The 17437-nt window shown below is 43.5% G+C and overlaps 1 protein-coding gene across 1 annotated transcript in view; it reads right to left on the reverse strand.

Annotated features, from left to right (window-relative positions):
• Positions 1–711: 711 nt before the first annotated feature.
• The window catches only part of LOC146835337 (uncharacterized), a 78290-nt gene continuing 61564 nt past the window's right edge, over positions 712–17437 (reverse strand). The window contains exon 3 of the mRNA XM_085602921.1: positions 712–16496. Within this exon, the coding sequence (XP_085459047.1) occupies positions 14946–15611 (666 nt within the window). The 5' untranslated portion in view covers positions 15612–16496 and the 3' untranslated portion in view covers positions 712–14945. The remainder of the gene's footprint in view (positions 16497–17437) is intronic.

Raw genomic sequence — 17437 nt, forward strand, 5'->3', positions numbered from 1 at the left:
GGGAGAGGGAGTAGAATAGGTTGGGTTTGTGAGAGAATGTTTCGTGTTCACTCACTAGCCGTCTACAGGTGCTGCTGGAGAAAGGGTAAAACAGGTTGGGTCTCTGAGAGTGTTCAGTATTCACCCACCAGCTGTTTGTAGGTACTGTTGGAGATGGTGTAGAACAGGATGGGTTTGTAAAACAGTGTTTAGTGTTCACTTGCCAGCTGTCTACAGGTGCTGCTAGAGGGAGTGTAAAACAGGTTGGGTTTAACAGGGAGAGAATCAAGGAATGGCTGACCTTTTTCACAAAGGGGCGTTGTCAGCAGATAAATGTACACACTAGGGCTAGCAGTACTAACAGTGTCACACAGGGCTTGGCATTGCCCCCACAGTTCCTTTGCAATGCTTACATTTTTCCATTTCTTTCATGTTTTACATCACAAAACCTTGATTTACAAACCTGTGTTGAATATACCCAGCTAGCAGACATCTGGGCATTATTGGAGGGGGCCTGATCCAGTCACGTATTGCGATCAGTGACGATGATTAAGTGTTGATAAACAAGCTTGACACTGAAATCCTCTGGCTTTGAGTCTTTGTGCCCTGCCCTTTAAGCTTTGACTAACCGATAGTGTTGCATCAGGCCCCGCACACCTCCCCGATGAAGAAGACCCTAGACACAAATTTCAAGCATTAGCTCTTCATAATTAAAAAAGAATCACAGAAGAGTTGAGAAAAAGTGATTGAAAGAATCAATCAAGATTTATTTTGGAATTAATGACCATTTCAAAGAATCTATACAGTATTAGTATAGAAGAATAAGTAAATGACAAAAATGCATTTTAACATTAACTAATCAATTCATGAACACTGCTAGAAAACAAGGAACTGGTACATCAAAAGTATTCAATAAAAATTTTTTATTACAATCACTGAGATCAAAAAAGTACTACACAGGGGTGCCGCTCGTAGGCTTGGATAACTTGACGTTTTCATTCCCCTAATCTCCATCTAACGGAGCCTTCCCTGAGGACTGTTTCTTAATTGGGAACTTTTGATCGGGACTGCGAGGCCCAGCGGGCTTTGCACACGGACAATTGCCAGCAGCTGGGGGCCTCTTCCCGACCCCTCCCCGTACGGAGTAAAACGCCTCGTGGCCCCCGCTTCGCTGGTGCTGCTCGTAGGCTTTGATAACTTGACCTTTTTCATTCCCGTAATCTCCATCTAACGGAGCCTTCCCTGAAGACTGTTTCTTAATTGGGAACTTTTGATCGGGACTGCGAGGCCCAGCGGGCTTTGCACACGGACAATTGCCAGCAGCTGGGGGCCTCTTCCTGACCCCTCTCCCGTACGGAGTAAAACGCCTCGCGGCCCCCGCTTCGCGGGAGCCGCTCGTAGGCTTGGATAACTTGACTTTTTCATTCCCGTAATCTACATCTAACGGAGCCTTCCCTGAGGACTGTTTCTTAATTGGGAACTTTTGATCGGGACTGCGAGGCCCAGCGGGCTTTGCACACGGACAATTGCCAGCAGCTGGGGGCCTCTTCCCGACCCCTCCCCCGTACGGAGTAAAACGCCTTGCGGCCCCCCGCTTCGCGGGAGCTGCTCGTAGGCTTGGATAACTTGACTTTTTAATTCCCGTAATCTCCATCTAACGGAGCCTTCCCTGAGGACTGTTTCTTAATTGGGAACTTTTGATCGGGACTGCGAGGCCCAGCGGGCTTTGCACACGGACAATTGCCAGCAGCTGGGGGCCTCTTCCCGATCCTCTCCCCCTGATTATTTATGGCACGCCCAGTGACGCGTGAGCGCGACGCGAGCGGGGCGCAGACCGGGGCGAAGCCCGGGCAAAGGGCGGGCCCGTTTAAGCCCGTTCAAGCACGGGCAAGACCGGACCGGGCCCCCCCCTGTCCTTTGATCACTGGAGAAGAGCGAGGCCATGTCATCAAGAGAGATGAGAAGTAAAGTCACGCCACCAGTCCCTATGGTTACAGGTACCCTCGATAACTTTCTTATTAGGGCTAATTCTGTGGTGAATAACGAATTGAATATCCTGGAAAGACGGCTTTCGGATGGGATTGTAAGCACCAGAATATCTTCTCTGGGTCTAATGTCAACCATGGAGAATATGGACGATTCCCATACTGCCCTCATGGATAGTATCGTTCAAACGATAGAATCTGTCCTGCAAGAACTCAGGACTAGTACATCCTCACGTCGAGACTCACTCCAGTCTATTTGCGAGAGTCTTCCTGCTCCTATTACTGAAGCTGCCTTGACTGTTGAAGGCAGGAGTGACTTAACGTGTACGTGGACTTCGGGAGGGTGCTGTTCCAAAAAGGAAGGTAGTGAGGAAGTTTAAGGGAGGAAAAAGGGCTAAAATAGATTGCCCCCATGATAACCTCCCGATTACGTTACTTCCAGCGGATAGTCCGGTAACTTTAAATTCTTAATGTAACCCCAGTTATACCGGACCATGTACAAACACCGTCGCTATTACATCCTCTTCCTGGTATTTCTAAAAAGGGGCTTGGAGGCGTGGGAGATCACCTAACTAACGCCCTCACCAATGTTTTAAAAGATTTTCTTGCCCCTTTGATGGCCAGATTTGATACTATTGATGTTAGGCTTAAAAAAATAGAACTGGTTACTGGGGACATTGAGAATTGTCTGAGGATTAAGGGAAGCTCTCAAAGTGTGGTTCCAACAAATACGGTTGATCCCTCTTTGCTTAACTCTACTGGTCTGATAAATTCCATGATAGGAAGACAATCTATTTCAGCAGGAATATCTTTAACTTTACCTAATCCCCCACTTCCTCCCACTGTAACGTCACTACCCTCTCAAGGACAACCTCACTCCGGTGCAAGGAATTCTAACCTGGCAGTTAATTCAAACGTAACTAAATCAGGGAAGATTCCGAATGAGACTGGTGCCCGTACTATTCAAGACTTAGCCAGTTTAAGTGGGAAAAATGTAGTAAATCTTCCTCCAGAGGCAGCACCCTATGTAATTATTCTAAGTGGTGTTCCTGAGCTCACTAATCCTGCATCAGAAACCTGTGACTCTCTAAAAAACAAAGTGATCAGCTGGCTGAATATCCACAGACCCCTTCCCCCAAATATGAGAGGAGAATTGCTGATGGTTAGGAGGGTTACTTGGTTGGGACATACTGTGAAGAAAATGAAGGGCGACTGCATTTTGGTAAATTTTAGAAATCCACAAATTGTTTCTCACATCTGTAATTGGTTGGGTAATAAGGAAGGTACATCCATTCAACCTCTCCCACTGTCCTTTTTTTATCCCCCACGAAATATCCGTATCCACCCAGGGATTGATGATGAATGGACAAGGGTGGGACCTAGTCTCCAAGGCAGAAGGCTTGGGTATATCCGGCACGAGACACCTAATTTTGGTGATTACTCATGCACCAATAGGTACAGCTGCCTTGAGCAGGTAGATTGACTCTCTGGGGAGGATGGTATTGGGGGAGTTGAAGGTGGGAGTCCTCAGTTAGCGCAGCCGGGGATATTGATAGTTGCCACTGGCAGCGGGCATCTATTACAAGGTCACCCATCTCCTGGACTGGCGAACCCAAGAAATGAGGGTTATTTTTTGCAACCCCGTGATACCCCCTCAGGCCCATCTGTTTTAAAAATTCTTTCCTGGAATGTAGCAGGCCTTGGTAACAAGCTGGCCTGCCCAGAATGGGGATCTTTTATAGATCATCATGACATCTGTTTCTTTCAGGAAACATGTGCGAGGGAAGAGTTATATCGTCTGGGATATGCCTCATTCTCAGTCCCCGCTAGGTGGGGAGGAATGGGTCGACCGCCAGGGGGTCTAACAATCTAGGTTGCAAGCCATTTGGGCTGCAGTGCCAGAGTTTTGGACACAGGGACTGACGATGTCCAGTGCGTGTTTCTGGAGTGGCGGACTGGCTTCAGACTTGCTATGGTTAATGTCTATTCTAGACCTGTGAGTCTTTCCACTGAGTCAGGGGCAGTCAAAGAGTTATCCACTGTTCTGACCAGAATTCCTGAGGGTGTTATGTACGTGGTGGGAGGAGATTTTAACTCCCACTTTGAACCTCTTGAAGGGTTGTTGGATGGTATAAATCAGGAGGAGGATGATTTTTGGAAAATTCCACCTGTTGCAGGGCCTCCGGCAAGGACATGGGCTCCTCTGGCCGTTCAAATTACATCCCTGACGCTGGCCCATTCGATGAGGGCATGTAATGGTCGTGCAAAATCTGATAACCCCCCCATGCCCACATTTAATAAGGCCGGGAGGGAGGCACGACTTGATTATATTTTTGTCCAGTGCAGGGCTTGGAATAGAGTTCTAGATTTTAGGGTGGTTTCCAGGGGTGAGAGTGACCATAATCCCTTGACTCTGGATTTTTCAGTACCAGATGTTTGCAAGGGCAGACTTCGATTGCTCTCTGGTACATCTAGCAGGGCTACCCTTTCTAGTAATAGACGTAGGGTAAGATGGGACAAGTTGGTTGACAATCCCGAGGAACTATCTGAACTGTATGCTAGGATCACCCCAGTATTGGCTGATGTGGCTGCCCTAATTGAACAACAGCCTGTATCTGACTTCTTTGAACGACTGGGAGATTTTAATCAGTTACTATTTCTTAGTCTCTCAGATATCTTAAGTCCCCCAGGCCCCGGTTGGAAAAGGTTACGAAGGAAGCTATCCTGGTATAACAGGACATGCAGATTAGCGAAGAGCGAACTCCTTGATGCAGTAAAAAATAATGCAAGCAGGGAAACTATTCAACAAAGGAGGCAAGTATATCGCCAGCTAATCTACCATGCCAAGCTTGAGTGGGGGAACGAAAACTGGGCTAGGTTAACAACAGCAATAGCGGTTAAGGACGCACGGAAGTTCTGGCAGATCGTGACCACAGGCTCAGTTGATTCCGACCCTGCAGTAATGCCGAACATTGCCGCAGAGGTATGGGAAGAACATTTTAGCACTTTGTACAAGGGGGACAACTCCTGTTTGGAGGTCCCTCTGGGTGATAGGCTGATGAGGTGCGTTGATGGTTCAGAAGTGATTACTTTTACCCTAGGTGAGGTCCAGCTTGGTATATCTAAACTTCCCGCGGGTAAAGCACCAGGGTTGAATAAGGTCCCGGGAGACCTTTATAAACATGAACCTAGGGTTTGGGCGCCCTATCTGTTAACAATGTTTAACGCTATCTCTGGTGGTATGGCGGTCCCTGCCACTTGGCTGAGAGCAGAGGTAGTCCCTATTTTTAAGAAGGGGTCGCCTCTGCTACCAGCCAATTATAGGCCAATCAGCCTAATAGATGTAGATCAGAAACTTTTTGCAAGGCTGATTTTGGACCGCCTGCTGGATTGGATAGAGGACTCTGAGATTCTAAGTCAGTATCAGGCGGGCTTTAGAAAGAGTGTATCCACTATTGACCAGATTTTTAGACTGGCTATGCTTTTTTGGAAGACAGCTAAGGTCGAGGGCGGCTCACTATATACTGTCTTCGTAGACCTGCGTGCGGCCTTCGATCTGTATACTGTCTTCGTAGACCTGCGTGCGGCCTTCGATCTGGTTCCACGCAGGAAACTGTGGAATGTTCTACGAGATCTAGGAATACCTGCTCCTCTTCTGGATATCATTATAAGACTCCATACTTACAATTTCGCAAAGGTCAGGTGTGGGAGAGAAGGCAATTTGTCATCTAGCTTTCCCGTTGATAGGGGGGCCAGGCAGGGCTGCGTTTTGGCGCCAACCCTGTTCTGCCTCTACGTAAACGAAGTTATCTCCCACGTGAACGCGGTCCCAAACAGAGATGCACCAAAGCTTGGTGGAATAAGGATATCAGCGATCATGTTCGCTGACGATACCCTCTTACTCGCTAAAACACCAATGGGTATCCAGCGAGTATTAGAGGGTTTTGTCTCGTTTTGATATGACCGGGGGCTGGAAATAAATACGGCCAAAACGAAATTTATGATTTTTAATACTCCAAAGACATCCCGCCCAAATCCGGTCATAGATGGTGTGAGCCTAGAAAGAGTACAGACGTTTGAGTATTTGGGTCTAACTCTTAATGAAAATATGACCTGGGCACAACATCAGACCAAATCCCAACTTAAGTTAACTCAAAAGGCGGGGGGGGATTATTAAACTGTGGAACAAGTCCATGACAAAACCTATTGGGCCCCCTCTCGAAATTTACAAAATGCAGGCACGTGGGCCAATAATCTATGGTGGTGAATTGTGGGGACACAACTGTGCCCCTGCAATTACTGCCACGGAAAACAAGTTTCTTAGGCAGTTAGTTTCCCTGCCTACTAGCTCTCCCCTTCTTCCCCTCAGGCTTGATCTGGGACTAAGATCATTAAGGGAGGAATTGGGCCTGAAGCCTCTAACGTTTTGGAGGCGCCTATGGGTAACTCCTGAACTCTTTAACTATAGGCAAGAGCTTAAGGAATCATTAAAAATCCCAAATATATGGAAACTCCCATGGCTAAAATACATAAAGCAGGAATTTGAGAGGTTGGGCTGCCCTTTACTGTGGACAAATCCGGAAGAAGCCTGTAGAAATATATTGTGTGTAGATCTGGTTTATTTGTACTATGAGTATAATCTGTCTGCCTGTTTATTGAATGATCAAATGGGGACAATGTCAAGTAACTTCATAACTTCGAAAGATTATTATAAGATGGAGACTGTTTTGGATGACATTAGTCACATTGGTTTAAGGAAACTCTTTCTTCACAACTACAACTCCTTACCATTAAGAGCCCTTACTAGTAGATGGCATCCACCTACCAGCAAAAACTGTCCAGCCTGCTCTGAGGAGCTGAGAATGAAATCCATGTTTTGTTCTTCTGTCCTTCCTACCTGAAGCCCAGGAAGAAGTGGATCATTCCCCTATGTAGAAATTGGGGGATTAGGCATTGCTTGCTTTCTTATCGAATATTAAAAACTGACCTATCCCCATTAACTGTTTTTGCTGTTAGTAAATATTTAGCTGCCATGTGGAATATCAGAAGAAATGCTGTGGCAAAATGAGATTTGGTGCATCAGTGTTTAGTTCAAGGCGTTTGAAGTCTACATATGAGGAGTGGGATCTCCGTTGTTTTAATGTATAAATGAAGAAATCATTATGATTACCAATTGTGATGGGAAAATGTATTTTAGATTTTATACTATAACTAGTATTGATTTGTTTGGCATTGCATTGTGATTTCTTTTATGACCTTTTTAAGTCGAAATAAAGATAATGAAATGAAAATGAAAAGGACTACACAGAACAAATTACTTACAAAAACAAATGATACAACATAAAACTTTTGAATACTCTTGTTATTCCAGCAACAGAGAAAGGAATTTTTCATTTTAAAAGACGACAGAGATTCAATATAAATACTTTTGTTTTAAAAACAAGGTGTAAAATACAAAACAATATCTTTTATAATTGCAAAAAAACATAAGTCAGCTAGAGTTTGTCCAAATGGCACAATACAGTATGACGGGACCCTTGCGAGGGTGGCAACTTAGGGACTACCAAGAGAACACTTGGCATGTCTGATCCACATTGCCATTAGGAACTTGGCCATGCAGAATACAATAATACGAGATGTGTCTGTCTGCAGTATTCTGAACACCACCTGGTGCTTCCTGACTCCTAGGTTTCTGTAAAGTGGAACTATCCACTTAGCTTGAGACTGACTATACAGAGAGCAAAATAAAACATGCTTAAGTGTCTCAGGTACTCCTTGGCAACAAATACAGTTCTCAACCATCATGTCTATATCTTTGTGCCACTTTCTTTCAAAAGGTAGACATCCATACCTGAACTGTAAATATAGCTTCCTTGCTAGTGGAGGAAAAGTTTCACCAATAGCGCCCCACAATATTGGGGTCGGTTTACAATCAATAAGCCAACAGAGTGATCCTTTAGAATTTTGTATATTGTCCATTACAGTACTACCCCAATAAACAGCTTTAAGACTGGACTTTTGGATTTGGCACAAAGACTCAGGAAAGTCCCAATATGTGTCAAGGCTTAATCTCTATAAATAGCTTTAACAGTGCGGACCCATGAGATCTTGCTTGAATATTTTGGTGACATTAGGTCACAAAGGCCCACCCTATAAGACTCTAGTGCTGTAGTAGACCATAGTAGATGCCAGAACATAAGCACTCTGAGCTCAATTTTATCGGAAATTCTTTTTTTGGGTTAAATCTAAATAAAGTGGGTTAATGGGGCCCCATATCACCGCACCATATAAAACCACTCCCAGAGCTTTCACATTGTAGATCTCAAGCCCGGGAGCCACCCTTCTGGATATGTTTTTCCTAGGCATTTCTGCTATGTTTACCATTCGTTGTACCAAGGACAACTGTGCCCTTTACACCTGTGATGTCCAGCATAACTTTCTTGTAGGTTTCATACCAAGATAGTACTACTTCTAGAGGGATACATTCTACATCTAAAAATGATTATACATTTGATCAACATTCAAAGATGCACAGACTTACTAAAAAGATTCCATAGTTAAACACACCAATAGTTAAAGGAAACCTGCAGAAATATGTTACCAGCAGCATCCTCCAAACTATGGGTGGAATTCTTAGGCTAATGAAGTAACTTTTTGACATAAACTCTCTAGTTTCAGTTTGTTTCATACTTCTGGCTAATTACTACAGAACATCCGGATCATGTGAGGTTAGGAGGAAAGTTAGATTCTCAGACTAGCTTTCTTAAAAAAAAGTATTTTCATTTTAATGGCCTTAGTACATTGAAAATGTAGCTCAGCACGTAACTGTTGGCAAATTGCCGCCCGGTTATCCTTTTATCTGTTGCTCGGTGTAAGCAACTAGACGTCACAGAAATTGACGACCTCCCTTTTATGTACATTGCAGTGAAATATAGGGACTGTTGCCTTGTTGCTCAACCAAACTACCTTCAAATTAGTTGGAACATCCCCAGTGCCCTCAGCTTAGGTTGAGAAGTCAGTTCTTGGTGAATATCCACCATTTCATATAGGGCAGGTAGCTAAGTCGATAGGAAGCTGTCTTTCTTTACTTGAATGTCTTTGGTTCACAAAACCTTCCACCGCAAACGTGCCAAGGTGGATCGAACTCTGGCTCCACAGATGTGCTACGTTCTTTCTAGCATTTAACAGCAACTAAAGGTGTAATTGCGAAGTTCTGAAAGCGATCTCATCCCAGTCTACCAAACGTAGATTGCACTAGCCTTTATCTCACTCCTGCTTTATAAACATTTTGAACAGCATCTGTTTTAAAGAGATCCAGGGGCATCCATCATTCTTTAGCTCACCACGCCACCCCAGTTTGGGCCCAGCCATATGCAAATCAGTCTTGACCCTGTTCCTTGCGGGAACAGTCCAGCCCGAACTGCCAAGCCAGGTCCTCCCTAAATTGGAAACAAACATCCAGGGACTGGTTTCAGGGCATCACCCTTCATCAGCCAGGCTAGCTTTAATCCAGTGGTGTAATGAGCACAGGACCAACGTCTGGGCATACCCTTCCCACCTAGGGCGACATATGCAAAAGAAACAATTGATGGGCGGAATGCTGGTCAATGCAATCATTCAACCCCAGTCACAAGGATGTGGGTTAAATCCATCATTCTTTTGCTCACCACACCACCCAAGTTTGGGCCCAGCCATATGCAAATCAGGCTTGACCCCGTTCCTTGTGGGAACAGTCCAGCCTGAACTGCCAAGACAGGTCCTCCCAGGATTGGAAACAAGCATCCAGTGACCAGTTTCAGGGCATCACCCTGGCTGGGTTCAAACTGGAATGGCATGGTGAGCAAAAAAACAATGGATTTAGGTCAAGATCTCTGTACTGGGTTGAATGTATGACATTGTTCTACATTCTGTCCATCAATTGTTCTTATTGCATGTATCTAATTTGTGGGCTTACAGCTCGCCCATAGGCTTCCCATTTCCTGGCTCTATCGTCGCTCCATTATTCGTTCTCCCCATTTGTCCATGACATGCATCAGTCATGCCTCTTCAAGTATTTAGCCTTCCGCGAAAGCAGCGACCAACTGCTTACAAACATATGCAGCTGCTATTTAAATCCATTGTTTTGGGACTTCTTTCTTATTTTTTAAAATAGGTGACCGGTCCTGCCACATGGTAAACCATTACAGTGCATGTCAGGGGAATACGAACTGCTGGGAGCCTGGCAGGAGCTGCCGCTTCCCCTGCCAGTTTGAGTTGTTTGTGGCCACTTGCTCCGGAGCACATCGAGGATGCCGAGGCTGCCTTGGCCGGCCCTCGCATGTCCGGCACAGCCCTGGACCATACACAGCACTTCTTGGGGCAGAAGAGAAGTTCACGCTGCTGCCCCAGAAAAACTTGAACAAAGGCTGGGCGATCCAACCACAAATGGGTAACCCTCGCTCATTTGACATAGGATAGATGTTTTCTGTTTACATTGCCAGCGAGGACCATGCGATGGGGGCATGGGTATGTCCAACCTCTATCTTTACTATCTCTCTGCACATCAGCTCGTCATCCATGACTTGTTCACTAGGGTGTGGTCAGACCCTGTGTACAGAGTGGAGCTCACACAGCTGGACTTCTCCAAGATTCAGAGCATGCCGAACCCCCTCTCATTGCCTACAGTGACACAGGTGGTATTTCTTGCATGGAGATCGGCCATGCAACACGTGCGATGGGGGAATATGCTTACTGAGCAAACTCCATTGTGGCTTGGCTCCTGGTTAAGGGAAACCTTTCGCCCCTGGGACTGTATTGGTACCACAAGGTTGGGGGATGTCTAGTCAGGGACTCATATACAGCCCTTTCATGAACTGCAGCAGACATACAAACTCCCAGATTTACAAATATCTCCAGCTCAGACACACACTTGCCGCCCACTCTCTTGCACTGGACCCCCGTCACAGTTCAGTCCGTTGGAAGCCAAATGGCTGACGGGACACATGGGTAGAGGGAGAAATCACACATCTACCGCACACTCATTAATTCACCCGGGAAACTGGACCACCTCAGGAACCGGTGGGAGTAACGGGTGGGACCTATGGAGGAGAGACTGGAAGGGCGCATTAATGGACCCACGGGAACTTACAACCTTGGCCAGGCTGCACCTCATTCAAACTATCTCTACTCAGAATCTCAGCAGAGTTTGTCATGTATCAAACACATACATCAGCACAGACTACTTACTTACTCATATCTTGACCTAGTACAGGAGTGCTTTAAGTTCCATTACAGTCAATTATACATTTAAAGTTAAGCTCCCATAGCACTATAGAATTATTATTCCCCAAAAAGATCCCACGGAATTCTTTTTTACAGCTCAATACTGTCCTACTCCGTACACCAGTGGAGTGGCTCCATAGACTGCATTTGCTCGAATTTTAGCACTGTATGTTCTTACAGGGGCATTTTAGGACTAGCCTTCCATACTATGAAATACTGGAAATGATCGTTGCATAAACACTTCACTGTCCTACTCTGTACACCAGTGGAGTGGCTCCAGAGATTGCATTTGCTTGAATTTTAGCACTGTATGTTCTTACAGGGGATTTTTAGGAACAGCCTTCGATACTATGAAATTCTGGAAACGATCATTGCATAAACACTTCGATAAAAAATCCAACCCTTAAATAACCTTAGCTTTATAACTGCTCACCCTTACATGGTACTCGTAGCTTTCTGAGAAACTGAACTCGTCACCTTCATTCCACATCATTAAGAGACATTGTTGTTCTAGATGAAACACGATCTAACAACCAATAAATAAAGTAGCAATACATATGAACCTTAAGCAAGATTTGTCAAACCCAGTAGGTCTCACCTGTACAGGAGCTATTGGTTTTGCCAAAATGTTTCAGAAATGTACACTAGAGTGGCTGCTTTTTAGCATGTCTAAAAGTCAGTAGGGTAAAGGAGAGTGGCATGGAGTGTCATAAAGTGGCGTATAGTGGAGTGCAATGGAGCGGTGTGAAGTGGGGTACAGTAGAGTACCTTTGCTCTTTAATGTTTATGTTTCAGAGTTGGCCTCTTTGATCAGATCTTTTGGCTTTTCCCCTACTTCTTATGCAGACGACACCCAAATAGTGCAGTCGGCCGCTAACAACACTGAAGTAGCCATCTCTTAATTTCACAACTGCATGAGAGCAGTTAGTGGCTGGATGGGAAAGCATTGTCTCAAATTAAATGCAGAAAGAACTGAGGTGACATTCGTTGGTAATAATCCTTTATTCTGGAGCCCGGCATGCTGGCCAGCAGAGATGGGAACCCTCAGTACCCCTGCTCAAAAAGTACCAAAAAAACGTAGGCATAATGATAGACGACAAGCTGAGCTTTAATAAACACATTAGCTCAGTTATCTCGGCCAGTTTTAACACTCTGAGAATCATTAGAAAGATCCTTCCTTTTATCCCATTGACCACCAGAAAATGATTATTTCTTTATTAATAGTAGCAAAACTGGATTACTGTAATGGTCTTTACACCAAGCTTCAAAAACAACATATGAAGAAACTTCAGAGTGTACAGAATGCGGCTGCCAGGCTCGTCTTCGGCCTGCCTAAATTCCATTCAGTTTCATCCGCCATTAAGAAACTGCATTGGCTGACTGTAAATAACTGCATTAAATTCAAGGCATTATGCCTTACCTATATAGCCTTGCATGATCTAGGTCCCAGCTACCTTAAAGAATTCCTCTCATGGTACGTACCAAATAGAGATCTTCGATCTAAAAACACACTGACAGTGTCCTGTCCCAGGTTTAAGAGACTTAAATGGGTAGGCAGCCGTTTTACCACTGCAGCCCCGGCCCTATGGAATAGTCTACCAATGAGCATTAAAGCAGCTCCCACACTGCTGAGTTTCAGGAAGTTAACAAAAACCTGGCTTTTTAACCTCTAGGTACCCAGTACCCTCACCTTACTGCCAATCAACCAGCGCCAAGACACCCATGGGTATTCAAGCGCCTTATAAACTTTTTAACATAACATAACATAACATAGAGTCCAGTGGCATGGAGAGAAGTGAAGAGGAGTGTCATGGAGTAGTGTACAGTATTGTGGGTTGAGTAGGGTGTCAGAGTGAAAGGGTGTAGTTGAGTGGCGTAGAGTGGAGCACAGTCTCAGAATAGAATAGTGTCGTAGAGTGGAGTGGCATAGAGTATCGTGGAGTGGTGCACAGTGGAGTGACATAGAAGGTGTTGCGTAGAGTGGAAAAGAGTAGAGTGGTGTACAGCAGTGGTACCGATAACATGGTTGGCTCAAGGTCTCTTTTGAAGTACAAACGCCCAATTTGCAATTTGGTCATTCATTACCGAATCACAAATTAGGTTTGCGAATTGGTATTAGAAAGGGGCGTGTTAAAGGCATCCCTGCTTAATAGCAACTCGCAGTGGTATGTGTGAATGTTTGCGACCGAAATGCAGTTGCAAAACATTCGCATTTTACTGCCAACTCCGGGATGGTGGTAACCCATTTACATGATTGGAAACAGTGGTCTGTGGGACTCCTAAAAATTTAAAAGAAAACTGTTCATTTTACATTTTAAAGCATATCCCGTTTTGCTTTAAGGAAAACGGGCTGCATTTAAAAAAAATGACTTTATTTAAGAGCAATCACAGACATGGTGGTCTGTTGCCCCCAGCAGACCACTCTTTCTGTGATTTTTGCCATTCACAATGGGTCGCAACCCGAAACTTACCTCAAATATTATTGAGGTTCTTCTATTCGCGACCCACTGGGAATTGCTAAATGTGTTGAACTCACATTTGTACATCGCTGTCTGCAATTACCCAATAGCGCATCGCTTGATTTCGCTATTAGGTAATTGCAAACCCTAGAATACGTACATATTGAGCTAGATGTTTCAACTCCTGTGTCTCCTAGGATTTGATTGAATGATGATAGCAATGAGCATTATTTCTTCCACATCAAGGCTCCAGAGGAAAATGTCATGAACACACTGCAAGGATTAACCCAGAGTGTTATAGCCCACTTTCACTTCTCTAGCTTTTCTACATTTACTTCTGGCTGCTGTCACAGAATCATCAAGCTTGCATAAAATGACCAAACACCACAGCCAGTTATGAATATTCTCCAGTGAGAGCTTGTTAAATCGGTTTGAATCTGTTGCTTTATCACTAATCTCACAAATTAGCTGAAAATTCCAGTGTTAGTCCAAGCATTGTCAATAGTGTTGCTTTTCCAGGTAGCACAAGCAGGTGTCCTTGGATTTTCTTCATTAGAACGCTCACAGAATAAAAACCATTGTGTTAGTCTCCCACAAGTTTCCTGGAATTTCTTATTTTTTCCGGATGTACGGAAACGATCAACAGCAGGGAATAGACACTTTTATAATTCCCTCCTATTAGTGCAGTCTTTTACCATCTGCTTTCAAACAGCTGGTATTTGAATGTCCCACATAATTACAATTTTATCATTTTTTTAAATTCCTTCATCCATTAACAACTGCACTTTTCTGCTTGGGTGTATGGCCACAGATGGGTCAGTATTATTGTTGATGTACTTAAATTCTTACCAAATTTACTGCACCTCTATGTTTATTTCTATGTGTGTTCAGTGACGGTGTGGCTTTGCTGATGTAGGGGGTAAAAGCTCTTCACACATTCACTGCAATGATATGGCTCTTCCCGTGTGTGTTCGTTGATGTGTTTGTAGGATCGATAATCGACTAAAGCTCTTCACACACTCACTGCAATGATATAAGTTTTCTCCTGTGTGTTTTCTGATGTGTTTGTAGGTTTGATAATCGACTAAAGCTCTTCACACATTCACTGCAGTGATATGGCTTTTCCCCTTGTATTTGTTTTCTGATGGTTTTTTAGGTGTAATAATTGGCTAAATCTCTTCACACATTCACTGCAATGATATGGCCTTTCCCCTGTGTGTTTGCTGATGTCTTTGTAGGTCTGATGATCGATTAAACCTCTTCACACATTCACTGCAATGATGTGGCTTTTCCCCTGTGTGTGTGTTCGCTCATGTTTGTATAGGTTTGATGATTGACTAAAGCTCTTCACACATTCACTGCAATGATAAGGCTTTTCCCCTGTGTGTGTTCGGTGATGTTTTTCTAGGTCTGATGCTCTACTAAAGCTCTTCACACATTCACTGCAATGAAATGGCTTTTCCCCTGTGTGTGTTCTCTGATGTCTTTTTAGATCTGATAATCGACAAAAGCTCTTCGCACATTCACTGCAGTGATGTGGCTTTTCCCCTGTGTGTGTTCTTTGATGGTCTTTTAGGTGTGTTAAATGACGAAACCTCTTCACACATTCACTGCAGTGATAAGGCTTTTCCCCTGTGTGTGTTCGCTGATGTCTTTGTAGTTCTAATAATCGACTAAAGCTCTTCACACATTCACTGCAATGATATAGGTTTTCCCCTGTGTGTGTTTGCTGATGTCTTAGTAGGTCTGATGATTGACTAAAGCTCTTAACACATTCACTGCAATAAAAACGTTTTCCCCCAGTATGTGTTCTCTGATGGTGTTTTATGTCTGATAACTGACTAAAGCTCTTCATAGTTTCACTGTATTTGAATGGCTTTTCCCCTGTGTGTTTTCGCTGATGGAGTGCAGATTGACTAAAGCTCATTTCACATTCAGTGCATTTGAACAGTTTTTCTCCTCTGTGTATTTGCAGATGCCGTTTTAATATTGATGACAAAATAAAGGTCTCGCTGCATGTGTCTGATACTCCTTTCTTGATTAGTGTTTCTACATTTGTCTACATCCCATGACTGTGTTTCTTGATGAGCCAACATCACCGATAAAGCACTTGTATTATTCTCACATTTCCTGTATGTGTGTGGAGTTTTGCATGTTTGCTTTCCAATTTAACAATAAAGTGAAAAGGTCACTAAATACTAGCCACACTCATAATGTGTGTAAGGTTTCTTTGTAGATGATTAAGTCTTTAAATTGGATAAAGGTATGGCACGCTTGTGGGTAAAGATCTATCCTCCTTCTGGTCGGTGCAAATTTGGGCAATACTCTGTAGTTTAGATAGCAAAATGCCTCTTTCCTTTACCCTTCAGTTGTTTGGCTTCACTCCATTGTGCTTTTCTCTGGTTGCTGTGGAATGGCTTGAAAGAGTTTACAATACACATCTAGCACTGAATGGTGGTCTGATATCACTTTTGAAAGGAGAGCAGTGCTGTAATCACATCATACCAATCACGCGATTAAAGCTGGTATTGGATATATTTATCCAGGAAGTGGATTATCAGTGTTGTTGTCATTTTTTAAAGGTCATTTCTTAGTTTTGTGGCGTGGAGGTGCAGAGCTCTGCCTTGTAGAATATTTGAATTGCCCTTGATGCTTCTTACAGGATCTGTCAGTTTATGTTCTGGTTTGTCTGTCTCTGACTGCGCTTATGTTTTGCTGAAAACTGGAGCTCAATACTTCGGACTGTGTTTTTGCAGAATTACAGGATTCTCTTCATTATTCTTAAACATTTTGTACATTCAAGGATTGTTTTCTGTCGGATGTAAAGAGATTTAAAATTACATACATGGAAACATTATGGAATGTGCATACACAATTTTTTTAAATTAAAAGTAATTTATATTTCATTTTAATACACAGCAAAAGCAGAATCAAACTGAGTAGACAGTGGAAATAACTGGGTGGAAAGGAACTAATAAGGTATAAGGATCATGGCTAATTCACAACGTAACTTAATGTAAACATCACAGCTGTCATTGATAACATCATAACATTATATACTTACATCTTACATGTTGATAATGTCAGCCTTAAATGAATACTGTATCACATTTAAGTGTTACAAATAACATATGACAACGGTAATATCATAAGTGCCATTGATACACAACATCAACATCAGCCTACATCATTTGTCTGGATAGATGGGTATAGATTGAAGTAGCAAATAAAAATGTATAGAAATAGGGCCTCCAGTTGTTGGTGGTAAAGTAGTTATCAAAGGATTCCCATGTAGCTTAATGTGGTGGTTTCCATGGGGAGTGTCGCAAAGCAATGCTATCTGCTCTCAAGATATGTGATACCCAACTAAGCCTGGCTTGAAAGGAAGCCTTGTGTGTAATCTTCCAGTTAGAGGTGATCGTCTTAACTGCCGATTTCAGTAGAAGATCAAGTAGAAGGCGGTCGGCAGGGCAATGTGATGTTCGGGTTGAGGAAGCCTTTCATGAGATATGAAATTTCTTTCTTAGGAGCTATATTAAATAGGTTTGAGATAAAGGAGAAAACCTTATCCCAAAAGGGGCCTACTGATTTGCAGCTGAAAATGAGGTGATCAAGATCTCTGTTTTCTTCATTGGAGTTCCAACAGACAGGGTTCTCTAAAAGGTTTAGTGTGTGCAGGGGAGAAGGTGTCCCAAAAACTTTGTGAATAAGCCAGAATTTCGTTTGAGATAGTACTGATGAGATCTTATGTGA

Source organism: Triturus cristatus, chromosome 4_2, assembly GCF_964204655.1.
Source record: "Triturus cristatus chromosome 4_2, aTriCri1.1, whole genome shotgun sequence".
Classification (NCBI taxonomy): Eukaryota; Metazoa; Chordata; class Amphibia; order Caudata; family Salamandridae; genus Triturus; species Triturus cristatus.